Source organism: Chrysoperla carnea, chromosome 2 (assembly GCF_905475395.1).
Source record: "Chrysoperla carnea chromosome 2, inChrCarn1.1, whole genome shotgun sequence".
Taxonomy (NCBI): Eukaryota; Metazoa; Arthropoda; class Insecta; order Neuroptera; family Chrysopidae; genus Chrysoperla; species Chrysoperla carnea.
The window spans coordinates 84,851,739-84,878,567 of NC_058338.1; the positions used below are offsets into that span (position 1 = coordinate 84,851,739).

The 26,829-nt window shown below is 29.3% G+C and overlaps 1 protein-coding gene across 1 annotated transcript in view; it reads right to left on the reverse strand.

Annotated features, from left to right (window-relative positions):
• The window catches only part of LOC123293001 (serine/threonine-protein phosphatase rdgC), a 162,985-nt gene that overhangs the window by 104,305 nt on the left and 31,851 nt on the right, over positions 1-26,829 (reverse strand). Inside the window, exon 2 of the mRNA XM_044873716.1 lies at positions 22,987-23,114. Coding sequence (XP_044729651.1) covers positions 22,987-23,114 — 128 coding nt within the window. The remainder of the gene's footprint in view (positions 1-22,986; positions 23,115-26,829) is intronic.

The window sequence follows — 26,829 nt, forward strand, 5'->3', positions numbered from 1 at the left end:
ATAGAAAAAATATTTAGCCAATTCCCGAACCTATTTTGATCACTCACAAAAACTTAAAGTAGTGTAGCAGTGTCAAAGTTCAAAGTTAACTACAATTTTTTAATAGGTTATTAAGACAGCCGGAAGGGCATTTTATCATACGTAAATGTTTTTAACTTCCCAGAGGAAGCTAATGTAATGGGGCCGCAATATCCGAATCAAAGCTTTTCAATGTGATGTCTGTGTGTGTGTGTACGTATGTGCGTGTGTGCGTATATTCGTTCGGATTCTTTCGCCTCGATTATCTCGCGAACCAGTTATGACATTAGCACCTGATGAGCTTATTCGATGCGTAATCGGGTATTTAAGAACTGAAAGTTTCCAGAAGAATTAGTAAAGCCGTTTTTTAATGGTAATAGAAACACTGGAAAAACTGAATAAACAGAATCTGAATAGTGGATAAAACATATCATTTATCTATGGAGATAATGATCGTTCCAGCTTAAGCTGCAGTACATGTTCGCAGAATAATCTATGAAGGCTAACAAGATCTTTTTTTTAAATGTTTTTTCCCACCTCTAGGAAGTTAGTCGTGTGGACCACAGGGGTCGCACCCAAGCGACTTCAGCACCACACCGACTATGTACTGCCAAATTATTGTTTTTTAAACTTATCTTATAAAAAAAAATACGAGCCCTGATATTCAACAATGTTTATACTGGGTATTTCAACAACTGGCTCAGTTAATTGTTTATTAAAAGTTGCTTTTTAAACAAACTCAAATATAGAAAAATATAATAAAATTAAATTAATATTATTATTTACATAAAGGAATATATCATATTAGTATTTTTGATATAGTAAGCGAAATATTTTAAATAAATATCTTTTACATGCTTTTAATTTAAAAAACAATGAAATAATCTTACAGCATTTAATGTTGAAAGATTTAATGTTGAAACTATGGATTAAGGTAGTTTTGATCAAATTTTTTATGGATTCAAGCCTCAAAAATCCTTCCCGTCCCAGCAACAGTCCTTCAAAGGTTACGCCTACATGATATATTAATTTTTGGTTTCGGTTATAATTTTTTGAAAACTATGAATAAAGGTAATTTTGATCATGCTGATGAAAGCTCGAATAGATTCAACCCTCAAAAACCCTTCGCTTTTGAGCTAGAGTATTTTAAAGATTATGCCTACATGAGATATCGATACAAGTATGTAATCCCACTAAATTAACGTTACTGCAAAATTTAACTATCTTGCTTTCTTCTTTTGGCCAAAGGAGTGGTGTAAGCGACTTACTTACATACAAAATGGAAAGTACAAAAATTTCATTCAAATCGAATAAAAGTTGGCCAAAATATTCAAAAAATTGTTTTTTTTCTTCTCCATGAAGTTATTAAAATCCAGAAAAATTGATTTTGCTGTATCACACCCAAATTTTATCCTATTTTAAAAAACCAAGTATGTAATACCAATAATTTTGAGCCATACTTTTCAAACTTCTAGTCAAATTTAATGTTACTGCAATATTTTTCAAAATTTTACTATTATGGTTTCCTCATTTGGTCCAAGTAGTGGTAAAAGCGACTCACAAACACGAAAAATGGAAAGTACGACTCAAAGTTAGTCTGTTTCAAAGAAAATTTCATTCAAATCGAACAAAATTTGGCCAATATATCCCAAAAATTGATATTTTATACTCTATGACGTCATTAAAAAAAAAAAATGGATTTTGTTCTATCACACCCAAACTTTATCCTATTTTAATAAATCAAGTATGTAATTCCAATAATTTTGGGCTAAATTTAACGTTACTGCAATATTTTTTAAATTATTAATCAAAAATGAATAAAAGCTCATACGACTTTCGAGAAAAATACTTTTCCTGAGTGTTTAAGCTAAAATAATTTATATTTGAACTGCTTGAACAACCGTTTGTTCAAGCAGTCAACATTTTTGTGATGGATCCTATTAAATGAATTTCAAAAACAGTTTTAAACAATCTATAAACAAAATCGTTTTTTCTTTCAATGTTTTTCCTTCATCAGTGTCAGTCAGCTCTATAATTGGTAAAAAATATTTCATTCATTTTATCGATACTTTTAATTCTTACCAAATGGACCAACATTCATTGAATGAATGCTGAAAAAACCGTCATAAATCATTTAAATCTCTTAAGTAAAAACTTTTCTCAGAAAGTGTTAGAAATGATTTGGGTAATTTCATATGGTGTTGACGTTTTTACTCATTATTAACATGAAATAATTGGATACATTTTGTTTATTTTGCAATACAAATAACTAATCTACTATTCCATTTATTTATTTCTATAATAGGAAAGGTAATGTGTAGTGCCACGAATACAAATTTCTTCAAAGAACTCTGTAGTTGTTGGATATATCTATAAAATAGCAACTGAAGACAAATTTTACTTTTAATAGAAAGTAAGTTTTACTTTTACTATCTATTAATTTTTATCAACAAGGGAACATGTTTAAACTACGTGGCTTTAATCTAGCCTCGTTGGTATCTGACCCTCCTTTCAGGTAACTAATCTTCGTCTATGAAGATACTGATATGGCAAAAATTGATACATTTGTTCATTCCTCACTATCATTCGCAGCCAGTAGCCAATGATAATCAGAAAATTTCATTTAACAATGTTCAACTAAGAAAGGGACTATTAAAAAGTATAAAATGATTTAATTGAATTATATTATTTTGAAAAAACATTAGATTATTGTACGTAAACAAACAAACCATGCGACAATGGTGTGGTTTGTTTGTTTATGTCCAATGAGAAAATGTTTACTTATAATTATTATTATTTCTCACGATAATAGAATAAAAATATAAAAAATGGGGCAGTTTGACCATATTCAATTGAAATATTTTACACTTTTTTAAAATCTCTTCCATTATTAAGTGAAACTCAATAATATCTACTGATTATCATTGGCTACTGGTTATCGAATGTTAGTGAATGAACAAATGTATATCAATTTTTGTCATACCCGTATCTCCCAAATTAGGCCTCAGATCCAAATATGGAAAATAGATTTTTTGTTGCTTGCTGATGAGCTTATTTTCGGGAGCTAGATTTCTGCAGAGAATAAAAGAACACATTGAATATTAAAATGGTCCAGTATAGAGATATTAATTTTCTTTGGCTAGAGTGAACTGTGAAAATTTTCTTGTTGAAAAGAGTGCCCTCAGTTGCAATCGGTAAGGATGATTCTAGAAACATTCAGGCCTGTTCCATGATACATTATGGTCATGTACCATAGATTACAAATCAGTCTTGTAGTATTTAAATTCTCAAAAGATATACATATTGTGTAGTAATAATAGTCTTATAAACATAAACCATATGTTGTATCTTAAAAAATGAGTTTAAAAAACTCATCCTAGCACTTCACTTTTTCTATATAATAGAACTTTTTAGATGTGGATATGGCATTTCCTTTACTTACTTGTTTTGATAGACAATACGCATAGCTCAACGAATTACATATAAAGGAATTATTGTTTAATGTGTATTGTTTGTTTTATAATAATTGGAATGGCTTATCATATCTCTTTCTTTTGTAAGAATGTATCCGATTTGTCTTGGAAAAATAAACTTGGTTTTTTTTCCATCACTTTACAGCTAATTACATACATTGTTTATTTGTAAGATTTACAAGGTTTAGGTAAAAGTTATAAATACAAAACAAAAAATTTACAAACAAAAAAATATCCGTAAATTGTCCGAAATTCTAACACAAACGATTTCGTACCATGGTTAAAATATAAAACTTGTTATAAAATATTTTTAGAGAGGTTTCTAAAGCGGAGAGGATACTATCATACATTAAAAATCAATTTAAACTTTACCAATTATGTTAAACGGATTTTGTTTTTTTATAAACTTTTTAAGATATGTATATAAGCCAAAAAACAGAATTTTCGTCATTTTTATAAAAACTCAATATATTATTAAATTATTCATATGACAAAGGGTTTGTCTCTTAAAGACCAATATTATTTTTTTATTCTTTTTTAGTTTTTTTAATAATATATCCCACACAAACCACCAATTGTTAACACAACAATAATTGTAAATATAAACTGAAAATTCAATAGTTTAAATAAAATTGAATTGTTGAAAGAAAACTCCCAACAAAAGAAGAATGTAAACATTGATTTTAAGTGAAGCTGAATGTAAGTTAACAATACACCAAATTGCTTTTTCTTTTATTTTGGTAATATTGTTAGCTTTCTGATGGAAAGTTGTGATTTTCACCAAGAAATTGAAAAAAAAAATTTTTAGTGCCTATGTTATTACGCCTGAAGAGAAATGAAATCTCATAGTACCTACGTTTTACGTCTCCCGATTAAAAAGGAATTGTCACAAGTTAACCGTGTCTGTCTTGTATCTAAGTACCTGTCAGTGGCATAGTAGCTTGCACCAATTTCGATTTTTGTTTGTATGAAAGGTAAATTGGTCTAGAGTGTTCCATACCCGATAAAAACTAGAAAAAATATTATGATTTTCCAAACGTAAAGCAGAGTTTCTTCATAGCAAAGATTCTTCTCGATTAAATTATTTGCATCAGGTTTGATTTTGTGGCATCATAGCTCCTAAACAGATGAACCAAATTCGATTTTTTTTTAAAAGGATCGAGTGTGTTCTTAACTATGTTTTAAGTTCAGGTTTAGGGTTCCGTATTCGAAACAACTAGAATACAGGCGATAATCTTCAAACAGTTGAGTAGATTTTCTTGAAACATAGTTAAAAACACTCTTGACCAAATTATTTATAAAAAGAAAAATATATGTTTTGGATCTATACGATGCTCTATAATAATTTGTGTGTTACTACAATTTATCAATTGATTGATTTAATAGACAAGCTATTCGTCGGACAATGAATAGTCATATTTACTTCAGTCTCAGCTGGTTTTTTTCGAACTATCGTTATTACTTTACAAGTGACTTTTGTATTAAAATACTTTAGTTTTGTTTAGGATCTTAGAAAACAAAGTTAATATTTTCAAAACGAGCTTAAGGATATTTAAACTATCATTTTGATTTTATCAATTCCAAGAAAACAGTACCACTCGAGACAATTGAAAAGACAATAGACAACAGAATTTAATAATAATATTCGTATAGACATCCGTTTATTTCTATATGATAAACTTTAACGCGCAGGTGCTGCGAAAACCAAAGAAATTTCGTCTTAGGAATAGTTAAAAATTAAATTGCTTCTAAGAAATTAAAAAATTAATACAGTCAATCATGTGTGTCGATACAATTCCGGCTTCACTCACGATAATGACACATTTCCATTACTTCACTAAATGATTCATTGATTTATTTAGCATGGTATCTTTAAAACCACTCCATCTCGTGGACAATAAGGCAGGTAGCCGTCGGCCTACGTTAGGGAAAAAATAATCTATATAATCTATGATTTTTACCATAACATTCATGAAATTTTTTGTTGAAAACAAAAAATTGCATTATTCTATCATATATAGAAGAAATACAGTAATTGGAGAAAGCATGAATAGAAAAGGGTAGTTTTAGGGGTGTTTTTCGTATACCCCCTTCAAGTTCTGTTTTCGAGACAAAAAGTACTCAATGTCCTATTTCAAGGTGCCATGTAGCTCTAAACTGGAAATCCTCAAAATTGGTTCAGAGGTTTCGGATTACGGGGGGTAAAAGAGTAGATGCCTACTGGGCCCACGAAGACCAAAAAACGGTCTAATTTATAGATTATGTCCACTGGGCCTTTTTTCTCATATTCGCCACTGGTTAGGATTGATAACATAGATTATTGAATAATTTTTTTTGAAAAATTCCATGCTCGGTACAAGCAGAATAGCTGAATTTCCTTGAAAAGGTTATTCACTAATTCAGAATGAAAAGTAAGTTAGAAGAAAAAACGCTGAAATAAGCAAAATTGTGGAGAGAAAAAATTTAGCATATGCTTTCACAATCATTCAAACTATATATTTTATACAATTTCAAATATCTCTAACATCTTTTCTTTTTGTTGTAAAACGGTCTTCATGTTTGTGTTCTAGACACAATTGCAGACAAACAATATTTTTTCGTGGCAATTGGTAAAATAATAATACTAACTATCATCTATATTATCTGTAACTCAAAACTCCTTTCTGAAAAAAGATGACTCCTAAATATAGGTAGATGAAAATAAGGCTAAATAAATATCCCACACGTTGAAAAAATTTTGTTTCGGAATTTAATGAAACTTTGTATACATAATAATTTTGACGCAAAAAATACACAAATTAGATTATTCATTTAACGACTGCGTTAGTTTTCAAGATATTGAATTAAATCCGGAAGTTTTTATTTCGACGATTAGAGGTATCTCAAACAATACTAGTTATTGAATTAAATGTAAAATGAGCTACATGTTTATGTTTTTGGGTCCTACTTACCTTATATTATCTGTAGACACATAGGTATCGATTATAGAAATGATACATGCGGGGTATAATACCTCCGATACCTATACCATTTTCCTCGAAATTTCAAAAACTATTTCTACATTTTTCCAAAGGACCTGATTTTGTCAAAGGACCTGATAGTCTGCTTAATAAAAAAAATTAAAGCTGATTAATATTAACTATTTAAATACAAAAAATTTTGATTGAATATTGCTTAGCATATCAGAAATAAATAAAAAAAAGGTTTCTAGTTTATGTAAATTTTTTTTATTTTAAATGTTTATTATGAAAAAGATTTCCATATAAGCAGAAAATGAACCCCAAATAATTTTAAAGATTTATGAACAGAGGAAATATGTGTAAAAATATACGAAAAAAGATACAGATAATATATTTATGAGCAAAATGTTAAAGAACAATTAAAATCAAATAAATTACTAATTAAGTCAGAATACCAAGCATTTTAAAGGTTCAGTTCGAAAGTTAACGATGATATCAAGTATAATTTTTTAACCGTCGAACCTAAAAAGGAGTGTTATAAGTTTGACCTCTATGTGTGTGTGTCTGTCTGTGGGATCGTAGTACCTAAACGGACGAACCCATTTTGATTTTTTTGGTTCCGTTTGAAAGGTATTTTAATGGGGGAGTGTTCTCAGCTATGTTTCAAGTTTGAGTTCAGGGTTCCGTACCTGATTAAAAAATTGGCGCTCATTCTCAAAATCGATTCAGTTTGGACATGGCTCTAAGGGAAAAGATAATTTTATAGATAATGTTCTAAGATATGTTTCAAGTGCGTTTTAGGGTTCCATAACCGAAAAATTTGTCGGGATATTTTTAAATTTTGTAAATTTAACTTGTTGCTCAATGTATATCTTTCACCAGATAGGTGATGCAAAGAGACTAATTTCTTATGAGTATTGGGAAAAACATTATTGACGTCAAGCAGTTATATATGACAGTTACAAGCTAACTTAAGAACTAGTGACTAGATCATTAAAAGAGAGTGCCATTCTTAGACAGTTCATATTAACAGTATTGTTTTAATTACTATGGTTTAATAACCTTTTATTTATTATAATCCAGTTGTTACCTGTATTCGTTGTTCTATTTAAAGGTAAAAATTGTCGCATGGAAAACACTTTTTCTAATAGTTCAGGAACAAAATATCGCTTTTTATACCATGTATATGAAATATACTAATTATCCCATGTATATGAAATATACTAAGGTATACTAAGTTTAGTCCCAAGTTTTCAACGCTTAAAAATATTGATACTATGAACCAAATTTGGGTATAGGTGCTTATAAAATCACCTAATTAGTCCATTTTCGGTTGTCAGTCTATCTGTCAAAAATGAAAAGAGATATCAAGCTGAAATTTATAGCGTGCTTAGGACATAAAAAGTGAGGTCGAGTTCGTAAATGAGCAACATAGGTGTATTGGGTCTTGGGTCCGTAGGACCCGTCTTTTAAACCGTTAGAGATAGACCAAAAGTTTAATTATAAAAAATGTTCCTTATCAAAAAATAAACAACTTTTGTTTGAAACATTTTTTCTTAAACATCACTGTTTACCCATGAGAGCGCAAATTATGCGCCAATTGTATAATATGTATTACATGGGAATATCAGTTATATATGTGTGACATGTATGTATGTATAATGTGATAGAGTAATCAACACTGTCTATGCATGGTATTTCAACAATTAACTAAGCCAATTGTTTGTTTTCACTTGTTTTTATTATAACACTCGTAATTATTTTGACACAGTATAAGTTTCAGCTCATTTATATAATTCATATCGCATCAGAATAACCTTACCTTTTACACTAATAGTACAAATTACTATAACAGATTAGAAGTAACAAAGTTTATTAAATATGACTTACGCAAATTTTATACGCATGTTTTTTATTAATAAGAATTGAAAAAATTCGGTGATTGTTTCCTTTGGTACCAAATCAATAATAAATATTAACACGAAATCGAAATATTAAAGGTACGTGACTTTGTTTTTTATAGTTAAGGAAGTGTATATGATATTTTTATGAAAAAAATGTATGTAAAGGAAAAATTCGATAGTATCTACAGTCAATTTATACTTTTAATTGTTTCGTTAAATTAAAAAAGATAGTTCTTCAACTGGACTGTGATTTTTTTGAAGAATAATTGTGATTTTTTAGTTTTTAAATTAATATGAATTATTATTAGATAATATTAATAATTTTAATTTGAAAATTTGAAAATTGAAATTATTAACATACTATCTAAAGCCGACCACGTTTTATGTATCATTGTGAGATATTAGTTATCTCTAAATTCAAAATTTGAAAATTGAGATTATTAACATGCTAGCTAAAACCGACCACATTTTATGTAACATTGTCGGATAATAATTATCAGGGGAGTAAATAAAAATAGTCTAGAAACATATTTGACATTTATATGACTTTCATCTCTTTTTTCTTTATTTTTACTTTATTACTTTATTATATTATAAATATAATAAAGTATTGTGATCGAAAAAAAAATCGATATCGGGGTTTCAGGAAATACACGTTTTGAGGGTCCCTGATTCCAAAAAAGTGGTTTTTTAAAAATGTTGCATCCGTCGGTATGTCGGTATGTCGGTATGTCGGTATGTCGGTATGTCTGTATGTCTGTATGTCTGTATGTCTGTATGTCTGTTACCAAGCTGGAGCCTTCAATTTTCAACCGATTTCTCTCAAACTCGGTACATAGGTTCAGTTTGGTCATAATTCCAGACGATTTTTTTATTTTTTCCCCAAGCCTTTTTTTAAGAGTACTTCCTTCTAGGCCAAAACAGGATTTTTGGAGTTTTCTCAAAAACACCTCTAACAATTTCGATTAAACTGGGCACAAGGCAAGACCTTAAGGTGTTCCTAGGATTGGTATAAGCCACATATCCGGGAAAATTCGAGAAGGCCCACACCCTAGGGAAAACCTTTTTTTTTGAGGTTTTCCCAAAAATGGCTCCAACGATTTCGATTAAACTTGACACAAGGCTAGACCTTAAGGTGTTCCTAGGATTGGTATAGGCTACATATCCAGGAAAATTCGAGAAGGCCCACACCTTTGGGAGGACCTTTTTTGGGCTTTTCTCAAAAGTAGCTCCAACGATTTCAATTAAACTTGGCACAAGGCTAAACCATAAGGTGTTCCTATGATTGTTATAAGCCACATATCCGGGAAAATTAGGGAAGGCCACACCCTGGGGAAAACATTTCAAAATACAGGAAAATTGGATTTTCTAGGGAGAGGCTGAGGGGACCGCAGTGAAACTTCGTAACAGCCAAATTAGTGAAGTTAAGAAACTAAAACGTTTCCTTGTTTTTAAATATTCTTACAATAGGCTGCTTTCAATCAAAATATTACAAGAATAATATATCAATTTAAAATTCAATAAAGTCTTGTCCGATGTTTCGGACCGTTTAATATTCCGTCCCGTGAGAACTTTGGGATACAAAGCGGGATGTATAAGCACTTTTGGGTATAAATAAGAATAATTTCAAGTCAATCCGTCGACCACTTTTCGAGGTTTGCAGTCATTATTCAGCAAACAATGGGTATAAAAAACTATTATAAATAACGAAAAGGCAACATCATACAATGTTCTCCATCTCATGCAATAATGCATAGCAACAACATCTTTTAAGATAATGTGTTTCTTTCTTTTAAGTGGCAAACTTATTTTTGGGCAAAATGTCTTCCATTTACCTACGAGGTAACATCTTTTTGAGCAACCTTGTAACAAAAAAAAATTTTATCGATTGTTTTTAAAAAGATTCTTTGAGCTATAAAAGTTAGCTTTCGAAAAATAGGAACGAAACAGAATTGGCAATTTTAGTCATAGAAAATGCACCTAGAAACTAGAATGTTAAGCAAAGTGCCAAGAATATGAAAGTAGAAATTCCGAAATAAGCTATCAATTTTTTAAGAGCTTGTTCATACAGAACCATAAACAACTTATTTAACCATTTTATAACAGATATAAGCTCCTTAACTAGAACACATATACGTAGGGGTGTAAAACTTCTCCATAGATGTGGCAAATACTTTAAATATCATTTTATAGAATTTGGTGCAATGCAGTTTCATAACATAACTATACTACAAACATTTTAATCGATTTAAGAAATTTAACATTATATATCTTTCTACACGTTTTTTGATATCGTTAATTAAAAAGCATCAACTATTAAATCCCCTCTTTTTTAATTTTGTTGAATAAGTGACAAAATAAAGCGTTGTCTATTTTATTTATCTTCTGATTTTATATACGTTTACATTTTTATTACATAGTTATAAAAGAAATTTTAGCTTTTAAACGTAGTGCCAATTCTACTATCGATTTTCCCATTAATTTCCAAAAAAAAAAAACACAGACGTTCGTATCATCAGTATTTCTAAGCGTTACAAACTTGATACTAAAATTAGTATACCTTGATATGTATTTCATATACAGGGACGATTTTTTTAAGTTTACATATGCTTGAAACTATCAAAAAAAGTTTTGTTAAAAATGCTTCAAGAAAAAAATGTTGGGTCTATAGGCGCACATCTTACGCAGACTTAAAACTTGACCCAGGTTTTCAGACTCAATGAAAAGCTCACTCTATTCCATACGTGGTAATAGATAGATGAACACTTTAAATTTGAAAGTTGTTATCGATTAAAAAGGTAACATTTTTTGTTTGAAACATATGTCCGTAAACCGTACAGTCTATCGATATAGAATCTAGGAACTATGCGAAAAAAAAATTTTCATATAAAAGTGGTTTGTTTTTCTATAGAGACCATTTTTGTTCAAATTGAAGGTATTTTGCTGTCAATTACTGTCTACACTATTCGTTTGACAAAAATATTTCAAGCAAAAAATGTTTGCCTTTTTATAAAGAACAACTTTCTAATGTATGTCAGTTATGAATTGGAGTGAAGTTTTAATTGAACCGGAAAATTTAAATCGAATTCAATACCCGTATAAGATGTGTGCATTTGAAATTAACATTTTTCGTTTGAAGCCTTTTCCTGCATTAAATTTCTTTTTCGACTTACACGCATATGTCAAGTTAAACAAGTGAAAACAAACAATTGACTGAGTTAATTGTTGAAATACCATGCATAGTCAGTGTTGATTTCTTTATCACATTACACATACATACATGTGACAGATACATAACTGTTAATCAAGTATAGTACATATTATAAAATTTCCGCCTAATTGGCGCCCTCACGGGAAAAGAGTGATGTTTACGAAAAAATGTTTCAAACAAAAGTTTAATTTTTGATAAGGAACATATTTTACATTTAAACTTTTGTTCTATCTCTAATGGTTTACAAGATGGGTCCTACGGACCCACACCCATTTGACCTATGATGCTCATTTACAAACTTGACCTCACTTTTTACGTCCTGAGTACGCTGTAAAAATTTCAGCTCGATATCTTTTTTCATTTTTGAGTTATCGTGTCCACAGACGGACGGACGGACGGACAACCGGAAATGGACTAATTAGGTGATTTTATGAACACCTATGACAAAATTTTTTTCGTAGCATCATTATTTTTAAGCGTTACAAACTTGGGACTAAGCTTAATATACTATGTATATTTCATATATACATGGTATAAAAAGACACCCTTGTTACAAAGTATAAAACGATATTGAAACTTTAAAATGAAAGATAAAAACTGGAATCTATTAAATACCTAAAGGCTATGATGTTACACCAGGTTAATCTTTGTACAGATTTTATCTCTTATATTATGGTAGTATTTGAAACAGACAGATTTTGTAAAGCAAATTGATTTTGAAATGAAACAAGATTCTCTACCAAAGTATTTTACAAGTTTGTAAATGTCTAGAACTACAATACAATAGTTAGGTACTATTAATTTCTTGATAGGAAATTATAATTTTCATCCTGAATTTAGCAAATAATTTTTTTTATTTTCCCCATTGAAAAAATCATGCGATCCAATTAAAAATACATACATGTGTGATTCATTCAGGAAACAATTTGAAAAATTCACAGATCATCATTCTTCTTAATCGGTTGGTGTTTGAAACAAAGCATAGAAGAATTTCAGGGATGGCGGTTGTAGAAATTTCTCTTTTAATACCATAATAAAAATATTTTTACTATAGATTTTAACATCAGATAATTTTTCTTTTGAATAATAACTAATTTTTGTCTAATAAGTCTTTTTAGCAACGCCAATAACAATTGTATTCTAAAAGTATTTTGATATAAAGTTTTTATTTTCACACCAAAATCCAAAATAATAAATAGCATAACATCTTTATATTTTGAGATGTCTACATAACTTGTCTCTACTATTACGGGTGAACCAAAGTCATGAAACTCGCGTCACCGTCATCGCGTATGTTTATAATTGAATTACTCCTAAACGGATGGGCGGATTTTGAAGAAATATTTTGTGTATGATAAAGTAGTTGCAAGAGTGGCTTAGATTAACACTACAAAATGTTTTTCGATCCACTACAAAATGTTTTTGAGGGTTCCGCATCAAAAAACTAAAACCCACGACATAAATAAATGGTGGAAACGCATATAAATAGTATATTACATTACATATAATTCATAAGTTACTTAGTTTTCATTTCTATCGGAAGAAAAACTGGCCCGCATGTTTTTATTTATAATTCTTTAAATAAGCTAATTACAAGAATTAATAGAGAATATCGATGATTTTTTGAGATGACTAAAACAAGAATTATGCTCATTTTAAACTACTAATTAGACAGAGAGATCGAACATAGTATTTGAAGTCATATATTATGTTTGACATTAGAACTCCAAACTAAATTCTGTTTTGCCAAAAAGAGATACAAACAAATCTTTGATTGCTCTTATCTTGGTTGTTTTTGAATGAGCTTTTATTAAAGCAAAAAAAAAAAAAAAATCGATATTGTCAATTGAAACTTGGGTCAAAAAATCGTTTTCAATAAATAGAAACCTTGCTGGTCTGATCCCTAAAGTCCATATCTATACGGGTTGTTAACAGACGGGTAGTTTTAATTCACATGTGGTTTATCAATGCCAGAACAATCACTTTGTATTTTAATAATGTGGTACAATTAAGCATTGGTCATTGTATTATAATTAGTGTGTTTGTTCCCTGTAATGAATTATGCAAACGATTACGGTTTTGCATATATGCATTGGGGTATTTCGCCTGTCAAGCACGAGAAAACAATTTAAATTCGATGTGGGTATTCAAAGTTAGTGATTAGATGGCAGATAAAAGTATAGAACGTCTCAAGCAAATCACCAGGGACCAATTTCGTAGGAGAAATGTTTTTGACACATGTTTTACATGAACTGTTAGTGAGAAATGTTTTGAAGCCAAGAATAAATTCCCAAAGGTATGGACACAAATTTGTATATGCTGCAGAAGGATTGCCAAATCAGTTGTTTTACAAAACAAGTAAGTTGCAACAAAACTACTACAAATATGCTTAGGCGTAATGCAAAATGGCTTCTCTGCAGTCACATAATAACCGTAAAATGTAGGGTGGCCATCATAAAATTAATAAAAAAAACTTTGAACAAAAAGAAAACCGACTTCAAAATAAAAAATTTTCCAAAACAAATAAATATGCACTTAAAAGTAAAAAAATAACGATAATATAATGTAGTTAAAATTACTGTTATTTTTGGAGTCGGTGTCAGGCAAGAAAACAACTCTGAGTGAACAGTTTGCTACATCAGCTTGGCTGACACCGACTCCAAAAATACCAATAATTTTAACTACATTAAATTATCGTTATTTTTTTACTTTTTAGTGCATATTAATTTGTTTTGGAAAAGTTTTTATTTTAAAGTCGGTTTTCTTTTTGTTTTTTTTTTTTTTGTTGTTGTTGTGATTTTTAGTGAATCTGAAGTACACTAACGACTTTTTCAATAAAAAAAGAATCAACGAAATCGGTTGGCGTGGTATTGAGTTATTCGTCCTCTTGTCGTGCATACTTAATGCAAATTTAAGACTTTTATGGTTTTCTCATGGATGCCGTTGTCAGAACTGGACAAAAATGAAATTGGACATGGACACACGGGAAACACCAGCTTACAAAAAGGTAAAGTATCATCAAAATCGGTACACCCAGTCGAAAGTTCTGAGGTAACACACACACAAAAAAAAAAATACAGTCGAATTGACAACCTCCTCCTTTTTTGGTTGCAGTCGGTTAAAAAAAGTAAATTTCTGTTTCAAGCAAAAAATTGAGCTTAGGACAATAGAATAGTTATTTACGATAATAGTGGGATGATATTTTTTCATAGATTTCTCCAAAACTAGTAGACGGAAATTTTAATAAAAACTATTTAAAGTTAAAACCTTAATAAATTATTGAAAACATAAAAAACCAATTGTGTCCGACTAATTAAAGATGTACGAGCACGGTAGTGGCGATACAAATTTAAAAAAATATAAACTTTCAATTTTGATGGCGAATTAAGAATAAAGGTTTTCCATATTTGCAGTAATTTTCAAAATATCGAAAATTGAAAATTTTGCTTAATTATTTAGCTTTCGATATTTCGAAAACCAATACAAATGTTGAAAATATCTATTCCTATTTTTCGTCAACATTTATGAAGTCATAACAAAATTGAAAAATTCATCATTATAGTTGAAAATAAGGAACACATAATTTCAACCCTAAATCTAAAATGCCTTGGTGCTCGTACTACCTTAAGTTCAATAATTATGAAAAACCAATAATTGTCAATATTGCTGTTTTACATAACGGAACTGTTTTGATATAAAACTAATGGTTATGTAAAAGAGCTGATTCGGCAATCCATCTGCGACATATAATGATCTTAGCACTTTTTATATTTTGCAATCAATTTACTACCAAGATTAAAATATTAATGTAAAATTTCTATTAATAAATGATTTTAGTTCATTATTTATTTAATGTTTTTGACAAACAGTAACACACCCTTGTATATTAAAACTTGGTGTAATTAATGTAGTACTGATATAAAACTTTTTAAAACTTTTATTTGATTAAAATACATTTAACTTTTTAGTTTTATTATATAATCTATTATATAACAATATAAGTAACAACAGCCAAGTGTTCTCTGTGTGTCAGACGATTTTAATTATAATGAAACAGCTTTTTTTTTTTTTTTTTGTTAAATACCTACTTATTATAATTAAAAATCAATTTTGTATTCTCGCTTCTATATTAAATAACTTTCAGAAAACCCGACCACGATGAAAAATTAGCCATGTAGTCGAAAAATTATTACTTACAAATTATTTTTAAGCAAGTTTAAACCTGTACAGATTAACAAAATTTGCTGCAGTTCTACAAAACAAATTTTAAAAGTGAGATAAAATTATTATTGGTAGAACATAAAAGTGATATAAAACTCTTATTATAATCTATTAAATAAACTTTTCCATTACATTTTTTAGTTTTTTATTTTTAACAAGTGAAAACAAACAATTGACTGAGTTAATTGTTGAAATGCCATGTATAGTCAGTGTTGATTTCTTTATCACATAACACATACAAACATGTGACACATACATAACTGATAATCAAGTATAGTACATATTATAAAATTTCCGCCTAATTAGCGCCCTCAAAGGTAAACAATGATGTTTACGAAAAAATGTTTCAAACGAAAGTTGTTTAATTTTTGATAAGGAACATTTTTTATATTTAAGCTTTTGTTCTATCTCTAACGGTTTACAAGATGGGTCCTACGGACCCCAGACCCAATTGACCTATGATGCTCATTTACGAATTTGACCTCACTTTTTACGTCCTGAGTACGCTGTAAAAATTTCAGCTCGATATCTCTTTTTGTTTTTGGGTTATCGTGTCCACAGACGGACGGACGGAAAACCGGAAATGGACTAATTAGGTGACTTTATGAACACCTATGACAAAATTTTTATCCTAGCATCATTATTTTTAAGCGTTACAAACTTGGGACTAAACTTAATATACTATGTATTTTCATATATACATGGTATAAAAAGTAGAAGAAGTGTGATTATAGGGTTAAGACTTATTTTTCTACTATTTACACTGAGAATTACAAAAAGGACTGTACACAATTAGGGTTACGGTGTTCTTAATTTTTTTTATGAAATACATCAAGGTATATTACGGTGTTCTTAATTTTTGTATACCATGAATATGAAATATATCAAGGTATAGTACGATGTTCTTAATTTTTGTATACCATGAATATGAAATATATCAAGGTATACTAAGTTAGTCCCGAGTTTGTAACGCTTAAAAATATTGATGCTATGAACAAAATTTTGGTATGAGTGTTCATAAAATCACCTAATTAGTCCATTTCCGGTTGTCTGTCTGTCTGTCTGTCATCTGTCATGTATCTGAAATCAAGCTGAAATTTTTATAGCGTGCTGAGGGCGTAAAAAGTGAGGTCGAGTTCGTAAATGAGCAACATAGGTCACTTGGGTCTTGGGTACGTAGAGTCCATCTTGTAAACCTTTGTTTTAAACCTTTTTTCGTAAACATCACTGTTTACCTATGAGAGCGCAAATTATGTGCAAATTGAATAGTAAATATTACATGGGCATATAATTTATATGTGTGTGACATGTATGTATGTGTAATGTGACAGAGTAATCAACACTGTCTATACATGATATTTCAACTATTAACTCATTCAATTGTTTGTTTTCACTTGTTTAAAGGAACTGTACAAAAATTGAATCTAGACCGAAGATCGGAATTTTTTTTGTCAAGGTAAGAGTCGTAGCTGTTATCCAATATTAATTGGACTATCGCCACAGTTAGTATTAACGGTACTAACGGTAGTATTCCATTTCTTGAAATCAGTATAAAAGTTCTTGTATCACATTGTAGTAACCTAGCATACAACATAATAGCTGATATCCGCCATTCGCAATTTTATTGTGGTACAACATATTCTAAGCAAAATGACTTCACAATTTTAATGGCATCATATTTACTAAATTAGTAGAAATATTTGTGCTAAGGATGCTAACTTTGGACAAGTCGGTAAGCTCGTAGCTAAAATAGAGTAACTTTTCTTAGAATATTTCCTTTGAGAGAAGAGTATACAAGAAATTTCATTTGGGAAAAGTTTTCTCCGATTCTTACACACCAAAATATTTGCTAGAGTAAAAATAAGATTTGTTCGTTTGTCGATTAGATGATTCTTCGTGGAAATATCTTACGAATAGCTTCGAAATAAAACGTTTTCGTGCAGGATTTTGGGTGATATCTCAAAAGCTATTCATCCAATGGTTAGACAAACCTGACGTTTGAATTTTTTTGTGACGAAATTGCTCTATTAGCCATGTTTAAACAAATTCGGAACAACAATTTTTTTGTGATTTTTTTTTGGTTTTTTTAAAAAGACCTTCTTAACCTCTTTGATTAAAAATCATTTTCTAGAGTAATAACGGCCGAAATCGTAAAACTCGATTTCATTTGATGATTGAAGGTATAGTCTCTGAGATAGCTCTGTAGTAGTTTCATTCGATACTTTCGAATGAATGAGATTTTCGTGTTCAACAAAAAAAAAAACTGAAAAGTTCGACTATGAAAAGTATAAAATTATATAAATAACTCAAAAAATGATTTTGTAAAGTTCATATTGCCTCATCCAAACAATTTTTCGCACCCCCGTGTGGTTTGGTGTGTAACAAATACAAGCGGTATTTAAAATTTTTGAAACACTCACATTTAATTCACTTATGGATTATTATAATATTCATATCTATATTATATGGCATCTTTAATGACAGATATAAAATACACTTTAGTCTATATATTATATTATATCATCTCAGTAATTCATTTGATATAATACAACTACTCGCTATATCTACTCAACTGTTATCCAATATACATGCATTCATGCCTATTACATTATAACCTCTGTATACAAAGCATCTTCCATATGAATGTATCTTGACCTACAAAACTGTACCATGTCGGAAGAATTGTGCAAATGATCCTCAATATTATTCATGAAGATGATAGATCTATTGGTATATAGTGTGTCCCCGGATAGAGGTAACTATACTTGTAAATTTCCTTATTTTGCATTTTAAGAAAAAAAGTCATTCTTTATAAGAAGTTTTGCTTATTCTGAAAAGTATGTAAGTATATTTAAAACTTCCTAATAATGTACAGGGTAGCCAAATATTTGGAATCACTATTTTTATTTTTGGTAAACTACCCTTTTTTTTTATAAGTTGGCGAAATGTTACTAGGAAAAGTTACTCACAATTAAAAATTATGACTCTATACAAAATATCAAGAAGATCCGTGTACTTTAATTATAGCATCATTTTTTATTTGAACTAAAGCTCTAATTATAAAAAAACGTAAGAAAGAAAATAATAATAAATCAATTAACATGTACTATCCGAGAGTGTAATTTTTTGTGGACTAGTTTAGAAAATTAAAAAGAAAATTTATTTTCTCGGATAAACATTCAATAAGATTGGAATTGTCAAAGTTGGAAAGATCTTCTTGATATTTTGAATAGAGTCATAATTGTTAATTTCGAGTTACATTTTTTAATAATATTTTGTCAACTTTTAAAACAAAGGGTAGATTACCCAAAAAGAAAAAATAAAAAATACATACTTTTCAAAATAAGCAAAACTTCTTATAAAGAATGACTTTTTTTCTTAAAATGCAAAATAAGGAAATTTATAAGTATAGTTACCTCTATCCGGGGACACAGAAATCAAATACATAGCGAACCAGCTTGGGGTATATGCCAACAGCACCGGTGAGACTAAGCCACTATTATACTCATAATTGAGATTCTGAATCAGTATTGAAACCTCGGCAATATCAGTGTTTAAGCAGGAACATACCGGGTAGATCATTTCGATCTATTATGGCTAATAGCTCGCTTGTAGTTAACCAATCAAAAAATAATTGAAACGAAAGTTGCAGAGTTCGATGGGGGACATGATGTTCTGACATCAGATTGGATCTATTTCTCCGGGTTGCTTTAATAATCAATTAAGATCCTAAAAGGCAAGGGATAGAATAAAACTTTAAATTAGAAAGTTGATCCTCATAAAATAACTAACATTTTTTATTTAAAACATTATTTCGAAAATCGTTAGCTTTCGGAGGAAATGACTTAAAAATATCTCATTATTGAATTTAATCGAAAGAAAACACGCTAACTACAGTAAAATGCTTTGCCAAAAGTTGTCCAATCTGATGTGAAAACAAGATGTCTCTCAGCAATTGCTGTTTAAGTAATTTTTTGATTGGTTAACTACAAAATGAGCTATTAGCGATAATAGATTAAAATGATCCACTCCTTATAAAAAGCAGCAAGCATACCAGCGAGTTTTACTACAGCCTTTGAAATGTGGAAAGAAACTGGTTTATGATGACGTGTCAAAGTAGTTTAGTGCTTACAAGATCCAATACAATACGCTTAGATTGCTTGAAAAATTCCCACAACTCAGAAAACATTTTTTTTTCTCACAAAACCAGTGTACATTGAGTAAATTATGCTACAGACGAACAAAAAACAAATTGGAAAATGAAAAGTACTGGCTCGACTAACGATTGAAATAATGAATCAAGATCCCCAAACGAATTTTTGCATTAATCAAAATTCATGTGATTAGAAAGTCTAAATAGTATCTCCAAAATGCGTATTTTGCAATATTATATGAAATATGATAAGAAATCAGTTGGCGCTGTGAAGCCAAAATTGGTTCCTAGGATATCAATACTGATAAAGCTTGAGATGATGAATGAGTATTGACAACTCGATAATTATAACGTGTTAGCTGAGGAACAGTTGTTGACGTAAATCCCTACATCCAGAAAAATTCACAGGCTTGAGGGGCTTGTAACAGAGTTGAAAGTCGCCAGTTTAATCTTCCTTCTAAAACGCGTAAGATCTAAGAATAGGATCTAAAATATCTTTGTGAGCAATGAAAATGCATCAATTTTGTGTTTTTCTAAAATAATTTTGGGAAAAGGAGATGATTGTTTTTTAAATATCTATGAGCAGATAATTCGAGGCTCCCTGTTAGTAATCTGATCAGTAATATAGGATGCTTTATTTTCTTGTCTCACTTTTAACAGTTTTTAGTTAGAAAAAGAAAAGTATGGTTATATAAATTAACAATCTTACAAAACTGAAATTTTCATTCTAACAGCATTATTACCTGTATATGGAAGTAATATGATGTTCGTATACACTATTTGTGATATATTATGCGAGTGTTGAATTTATGCTATAATACACTCATAACAAGTGTTGTTTGTTTACCACATATTATGATCATAGTTAAATATGTATTATAATATGTATAATCATAATTGTACATGACTGTCTAAAAGTTATTGCACAAATAATAATCCACGAAAATTTGATGAAAATCCAGTTCGAAATAGTTTTCAATGCTGTTTATATGCCATATAACGAATATCCTATAATTTTGAGTTTATCACGTCTACTAAAATTTATCATATTAAAAGCAGAAGTTTCGGATTAAAACAACTGGGATAATTTGCTATAAAATAAAAGAAAAGGCTCCGACAATGACAGAAACATTATCCACATGTGCATTAAGGAGGCTCAATTTGAAATATTTTATATTAAGCAACACTAGATGCTTTTAGCTTGAGACTCTTATAAAGGATTATATACGGCTTGGCCAATCCGAATAATTTTTTGATATGCTTGTAATAATACCACGAAGGTTTAGCAACCATAATATAAGAATTGTTAAATTCAAAGTGTGGGATGCTTTGTCTAAATTCATTCCTTAAGTTGACTGATTAGACAGACACCGACCACCCACGCTTTGAATTTTACATTACAACTAGCGGCCCCGACGGACGTTGTCCCGTAAAAACGTAACTCCAATTCATGAATACCTATACTACGTTTAGCCTGTCCGCTAAACCCATCCCGCTAAACCCCAATTTAACTCCTATTTATTGGAGTGGCCTGACCTTCGACCTTTGGCCTGACCTTTGATAGTAGAGCTCGCTGCGCTCGCATATGGCTCTAATAAATGCCTATTGACAATACCTGAATATTATTAAAAATACATAGTACACATAGTATACATAATGTGATATGATTTATATGCGCTCCCACCATTTAATGAAATTTCATTTTTTTGGTACGGAGCCCTCAAAAACAGTTGTACTGGACCGAATGGTAAATCTAAACCATTCTCCAATCCCCTTGAACTCACACAAAAAATTTCATCGAAATCGATCCAGCCGTCTAGGAGGAGTTCAGTCACATACACACGCACACAAGAAATATATATATTAAGATTAAAATTATTATCCACTTTTTAGTGCATTGTAGCTTGTTCGTTTTAGTTTTTAAACTATAATTTTTTTATCTCATATTTTACTCGCTTAGTTCATAATTGTATACTCTTTGGGTAATAAAGTAGAGAATAAAACATATATCGACGTGGAGGAAAGGGGGCTACCACGTGACCACATTTCCTCGTTGAGGTTACTATTAATGTTTCAAGATAATACTATCAAAGTAATAGGGATGAGTTAATTTCCTGGGTAATGCATTCCAATCGAAAAAAAGTAAGATAAAATTGACTTAAAAAGTTTAAAAAATTTTTTTTACAGAAATTATAATTATTGAAAACATATAAATAAAAGTTACAAAAAATGTGTATTGAATTTAAATATCAAAAATAAAAGAAATTTATTTTTACTTCTCTTGATAATTCCTTTAACTTTGGTGAATAATTGGTGACAGCCCTTCTCATGAATTCTTTCAGATGCTAGTTAGTTAACACTGATCGGTGTTTGGATTTCTCGAATTTTAAATTGGCAAAAAACGATTCATATAAGTACGCTGTTCCAAACATTGAAATAATTCGACTAGCAGCCTTTTTTAATTCAAGATACTTCAACTCCGGTACAAATTTCCAAAATTCAGTAATCGGCGTCGGCTTATATTTTAATTGTACCACTTTGTTGCAATATTGCAAGGCATGTTTAAAAGTTCAAAATTTACTTTATCGTGTTTGGGGAATATAAGACAGCCCACTTTCACTTAGTGTATGTAATAGGCTGGTATTACCTTTAATATCTAGGTCAACTGTGATTCGATAAAACTATTTACTTTGTATTAATATTATATTAATTTATTTGGTTAATTATTTCTCAAAGTAGGCCTCAGATCGAAAATCGGTACATAACTTTTCCTTTCGTCTTTATGAGCTTATTCTGTAGGCCAACGATCTGCAGTCAATAACAGAACGCCCTGTATAAATTTTGATCGAAGGTACAATAGTCTCCCATACTAGGAGAATATGTCTGTCTACGTTTTATGTGAAACAATAAATTTAAATAAAATACTTTCTATAATATAAAGGATGGGGATACTACTACATACTATAAACTGTTCAATAATAATAATAATAAATTTGATATTAAATTTATTATCAACAAGCTACTGCTTTAGCAGTACACCACTTACCTTCACTTGATCTTGTTCACCAGCATACTCAATACTTTGGAATATGGTCCATGTATACCTTCGACGTACTTCCATACGTGCTAGATATCGTCGATACCAACGTTGTATCAATATAGCTGCTTTCATTGCTGAAAACAAAGAGGAAAATTATTTTACCATGAGAAAATAAACAATTGGATGAATTAATTGCTGAAATACCCTGTGCAGAAAGTGTTGAATGTCAGTGGTTTCATTATTCTTAATAAATCAGAAAAGTTTCAAAATTCAACACAATTAAACCACCGCAAATTTTTTTTTGGCTTTTCGAGAATCTTACAAAAGACCATTAGTTGCAGCAGCTAGCAGTCTTTATCAACTTTATATCTTTTATGGTTTTGGAGAAAATGGACATCCTACAAGATGGATCCTACGGACGCAAGACTCAATTGACCTTTGTTGCGCATCTAATTTGTCTTGGCCATGCTGTAAAAATTTTAGCTTCATATCTCTTTTCGTTCTTGAGTAATTGTGCTGACAATCGGTCAGACAGACGGGCATACGGACAAACAGAAATTCACTAATTAGGTGCTTTTATGGATCATAAATATTTCTAAGAATTATAAACTTGGGACTTAATTAATATACCTCGATATATATTTCATATAAACTCAGGGTATAAAAATATTATTTGTCGAAAAATTTTTTTACATATTTTTACGAAAGTACAATTTTGATTAAATTACGTTTTAGTACCATTTGTTTCAGTCATAACGCCGAACATTTTTTAAACTACGCCAAACTAGAAATTTCTTTCTCATAAAAAAATGCGAAAATTAGGCTTATTTTGCCATTTAAAGACAAGTTTCTCAAATATAAAAATATTTTAGAAAAAAACTACAAAAATCGGATTCATTTAACAATATTAGGCGTAAATAACGATATCGGAAAAAATCTTCTATATAAAGCATTTATTTCGCAGCTGTTAAAAAAAATATTTTTTGGGTTTTAGTTACCACAAATTATCGTTAGATACAAAAAAGTATTTGATTTTACGATGAAATGGCTAGTTTCTATTATATCCATAAACAGGCCATTATTATGCAGCCACTTTGCCACTACGAAGAGGTCAGAGGTTAAAACAAAGATTTACCCAATAAAAAACTATTTCATATATTTTTTACTATAAATCATAAATAAAAACATTTGTCGCAGTTAAATTGTATAGTTTTTCCCTTAAGAGTGAAATGCATAAAACAAAGTAAACTTTGTCCGCCCAGAGCCCGCCACGGTATTTTAAATATTTTAGTTAAATTTATTACCCTTTCTTCTGAAAAGTATTTTTTTATTTTTGAGGAGAAATAATTTATAATATCATCAAGTAGCCAATAATGTATATATATTCATTACAGATACAATCTCCTTTCTTCTATTAACTAAACACATATTCACTTAGTCATTTCACTTTAGAACAACAAACCCTACATATATACTGTCCCTCTCATTTACTTATAAACATACATTATATATCTCACTCATTACAAAATCATATAAAAAAATAAAATAACATAATATATCTAAACATTATTTTTTTGAGATTTGTATTTTTTAACTATTGAAAGAAATTAATATGTACATTGTACACTTCATTTCACATGTGTAGGTGGAGGTACAAATATCATACAACATTATTTTATAACACACATAAAAATATGCATTGCGCTTTGTATATGCATACAATATTGTGTGTATCCTTTTGTTATAAAATTAAAAGCATTTTTCCCACTTATAATGAAAAGTAAAGAAAAATTTTGAAATTTTCTTTCACCAATTTGATAGGAATTCTTCCATTTAATTAAATATGAATTTTTTCGCATTTAATTATATATGGCTTTTAAAAATGAAAATTGGGGAAATTAATGAAAATTTTGAAAAATCAAGCTACACAAAACAGATAGATTTGAAAGTAGTACAACATATCCAAATTTCAAATTAAAATAATATTTGGTTCAAGAGATTGGTAGGAAAAACGATCGAATGCTTTTATCAAATACAATTTATTTTCCATTATAAATAACCAAATCGCAGACTGCTTGTTTGGTAATATTTAATTGCCCTTGTATTTAATAATAGAAGAGATCTGCATCAACATGAAATGGTTTTTAGTAAAATAATTTCTATACAATTCTTGATTTTATAAGCTTACCTTATTTTAGATATTAATTATAATTTTAAAATTCATGTTAGTATTTATTTCATATAAGTTACATTTTTCTTACCAATGTAAAATTTGTAAATGAGCTCATACTGTCCTAAACTATTAAAAAAGCTTTCTATGATGACTGTTCTATTTTCGTGAAGCGACCCTCATAATTTTTGAATTATAAATGTGGTTTCATAATTTTATAGAAAACTAACCCATAAAAGCAAGTTTTTAATATACGCCTTTGCTTTATCAATTTCTTAGTAAAAGTCAATTTTCCATTTTCACATGTAAGTTAAAAAATACACATTAGACCAATAAACACAATAAAATTAAAAAAAAAATCCATTATGGGTATAACATTTTCCATTTTTTCGAGTTTTCCCAAAATTTTGCATTGATGTTATTTGGAAAAACATTATAAGCAAGAGGTTTAGGAGATGCCCAATTTGTCCGTATTACTCTATAATTTTAGAAACTGAAAAAATTTATTACCTTGAATTGGACTGAACTAAGTGGCTACTACATTTTCAGTCGAGCTAATAAATTATATTATATAAAATTTGTTTTAAAAAATTGATTTAAAAACATACCAAAAGTTTTCAGTGATCGAAACTAAACGTCTATTTATAAAAAAAATATTATTAAATTATGATTAAAATAATTAGGTTATTAGAATGGCAGTATAATGTACATACCTTCTAGATAAAAATCCACGTCAAAATAAAACACTTTAAAATAAATTTACACAAAGCTACAAATACTTCTTTAACTCTTTAACAAACTGAAAATTCTTGTCACTAAAAAATGAAAATATCACTTAAAACTCAGTGGTACTAGGAAAAGATAAAACAAACCATATTCTATATAGACAGGCATACAAGTTTAAACAGACCTAACTAAACGAGGAGAAATTGAATACACATACACACACGTTTTATTGCTTATATTGTAGATAGGAAGGAGAATTGTAAAAATATATAAAATTGAAAGTATTTTTCCTACCAATAATGAAAAGTAAAGGAAAATTTTGAAATTTTTGCAAATGAATACTTTGCAAATGCTATTTGCTATGTTAAGGCTATCTTGAATTTTTTTGAATTTAATTATATATTCGTTTTGAAAATGAAAATTGGGGAAATTAATGAAAATTTTGAAAAATCAAGCTAGACATAACAGGTAGATTTGAAAGTAGTACAACATATCCAAATTTCAAATTGAAATAATATTTGGTTCAACAGATTGGTAGGAAAAACGATTCAAAATTTAATACATTGATAAAAAATATGTACAGAACACCCTTAATCCGGTAGTTTCATTTGATAATTGACTTGAAAATCTAATCTTTCTCAAATGAGAAGAGAAATTAAATTGTCTTTGAAGATGAGAAAAGTTACATTTACGGAAGTGAATAATTAAAATATTAATAAATTTCCTCTTTTAATATCTTCAATATTAAAAAATCGTTTTTAATAAAAATAAAAAGATTAAAATAAAAACAGACAATGCCATTAGTTAGAGAAATTTTTAATGACTTGTATTTTATCAGTAAATTATGATCTATATAATAATTTTTCTATTTAATTATTTTCATTCTTCAAGTTTATGACACATAATAAAAATATATAACCTGTAACTCTTGTTGTAACTTCTTGAAGTAAAAA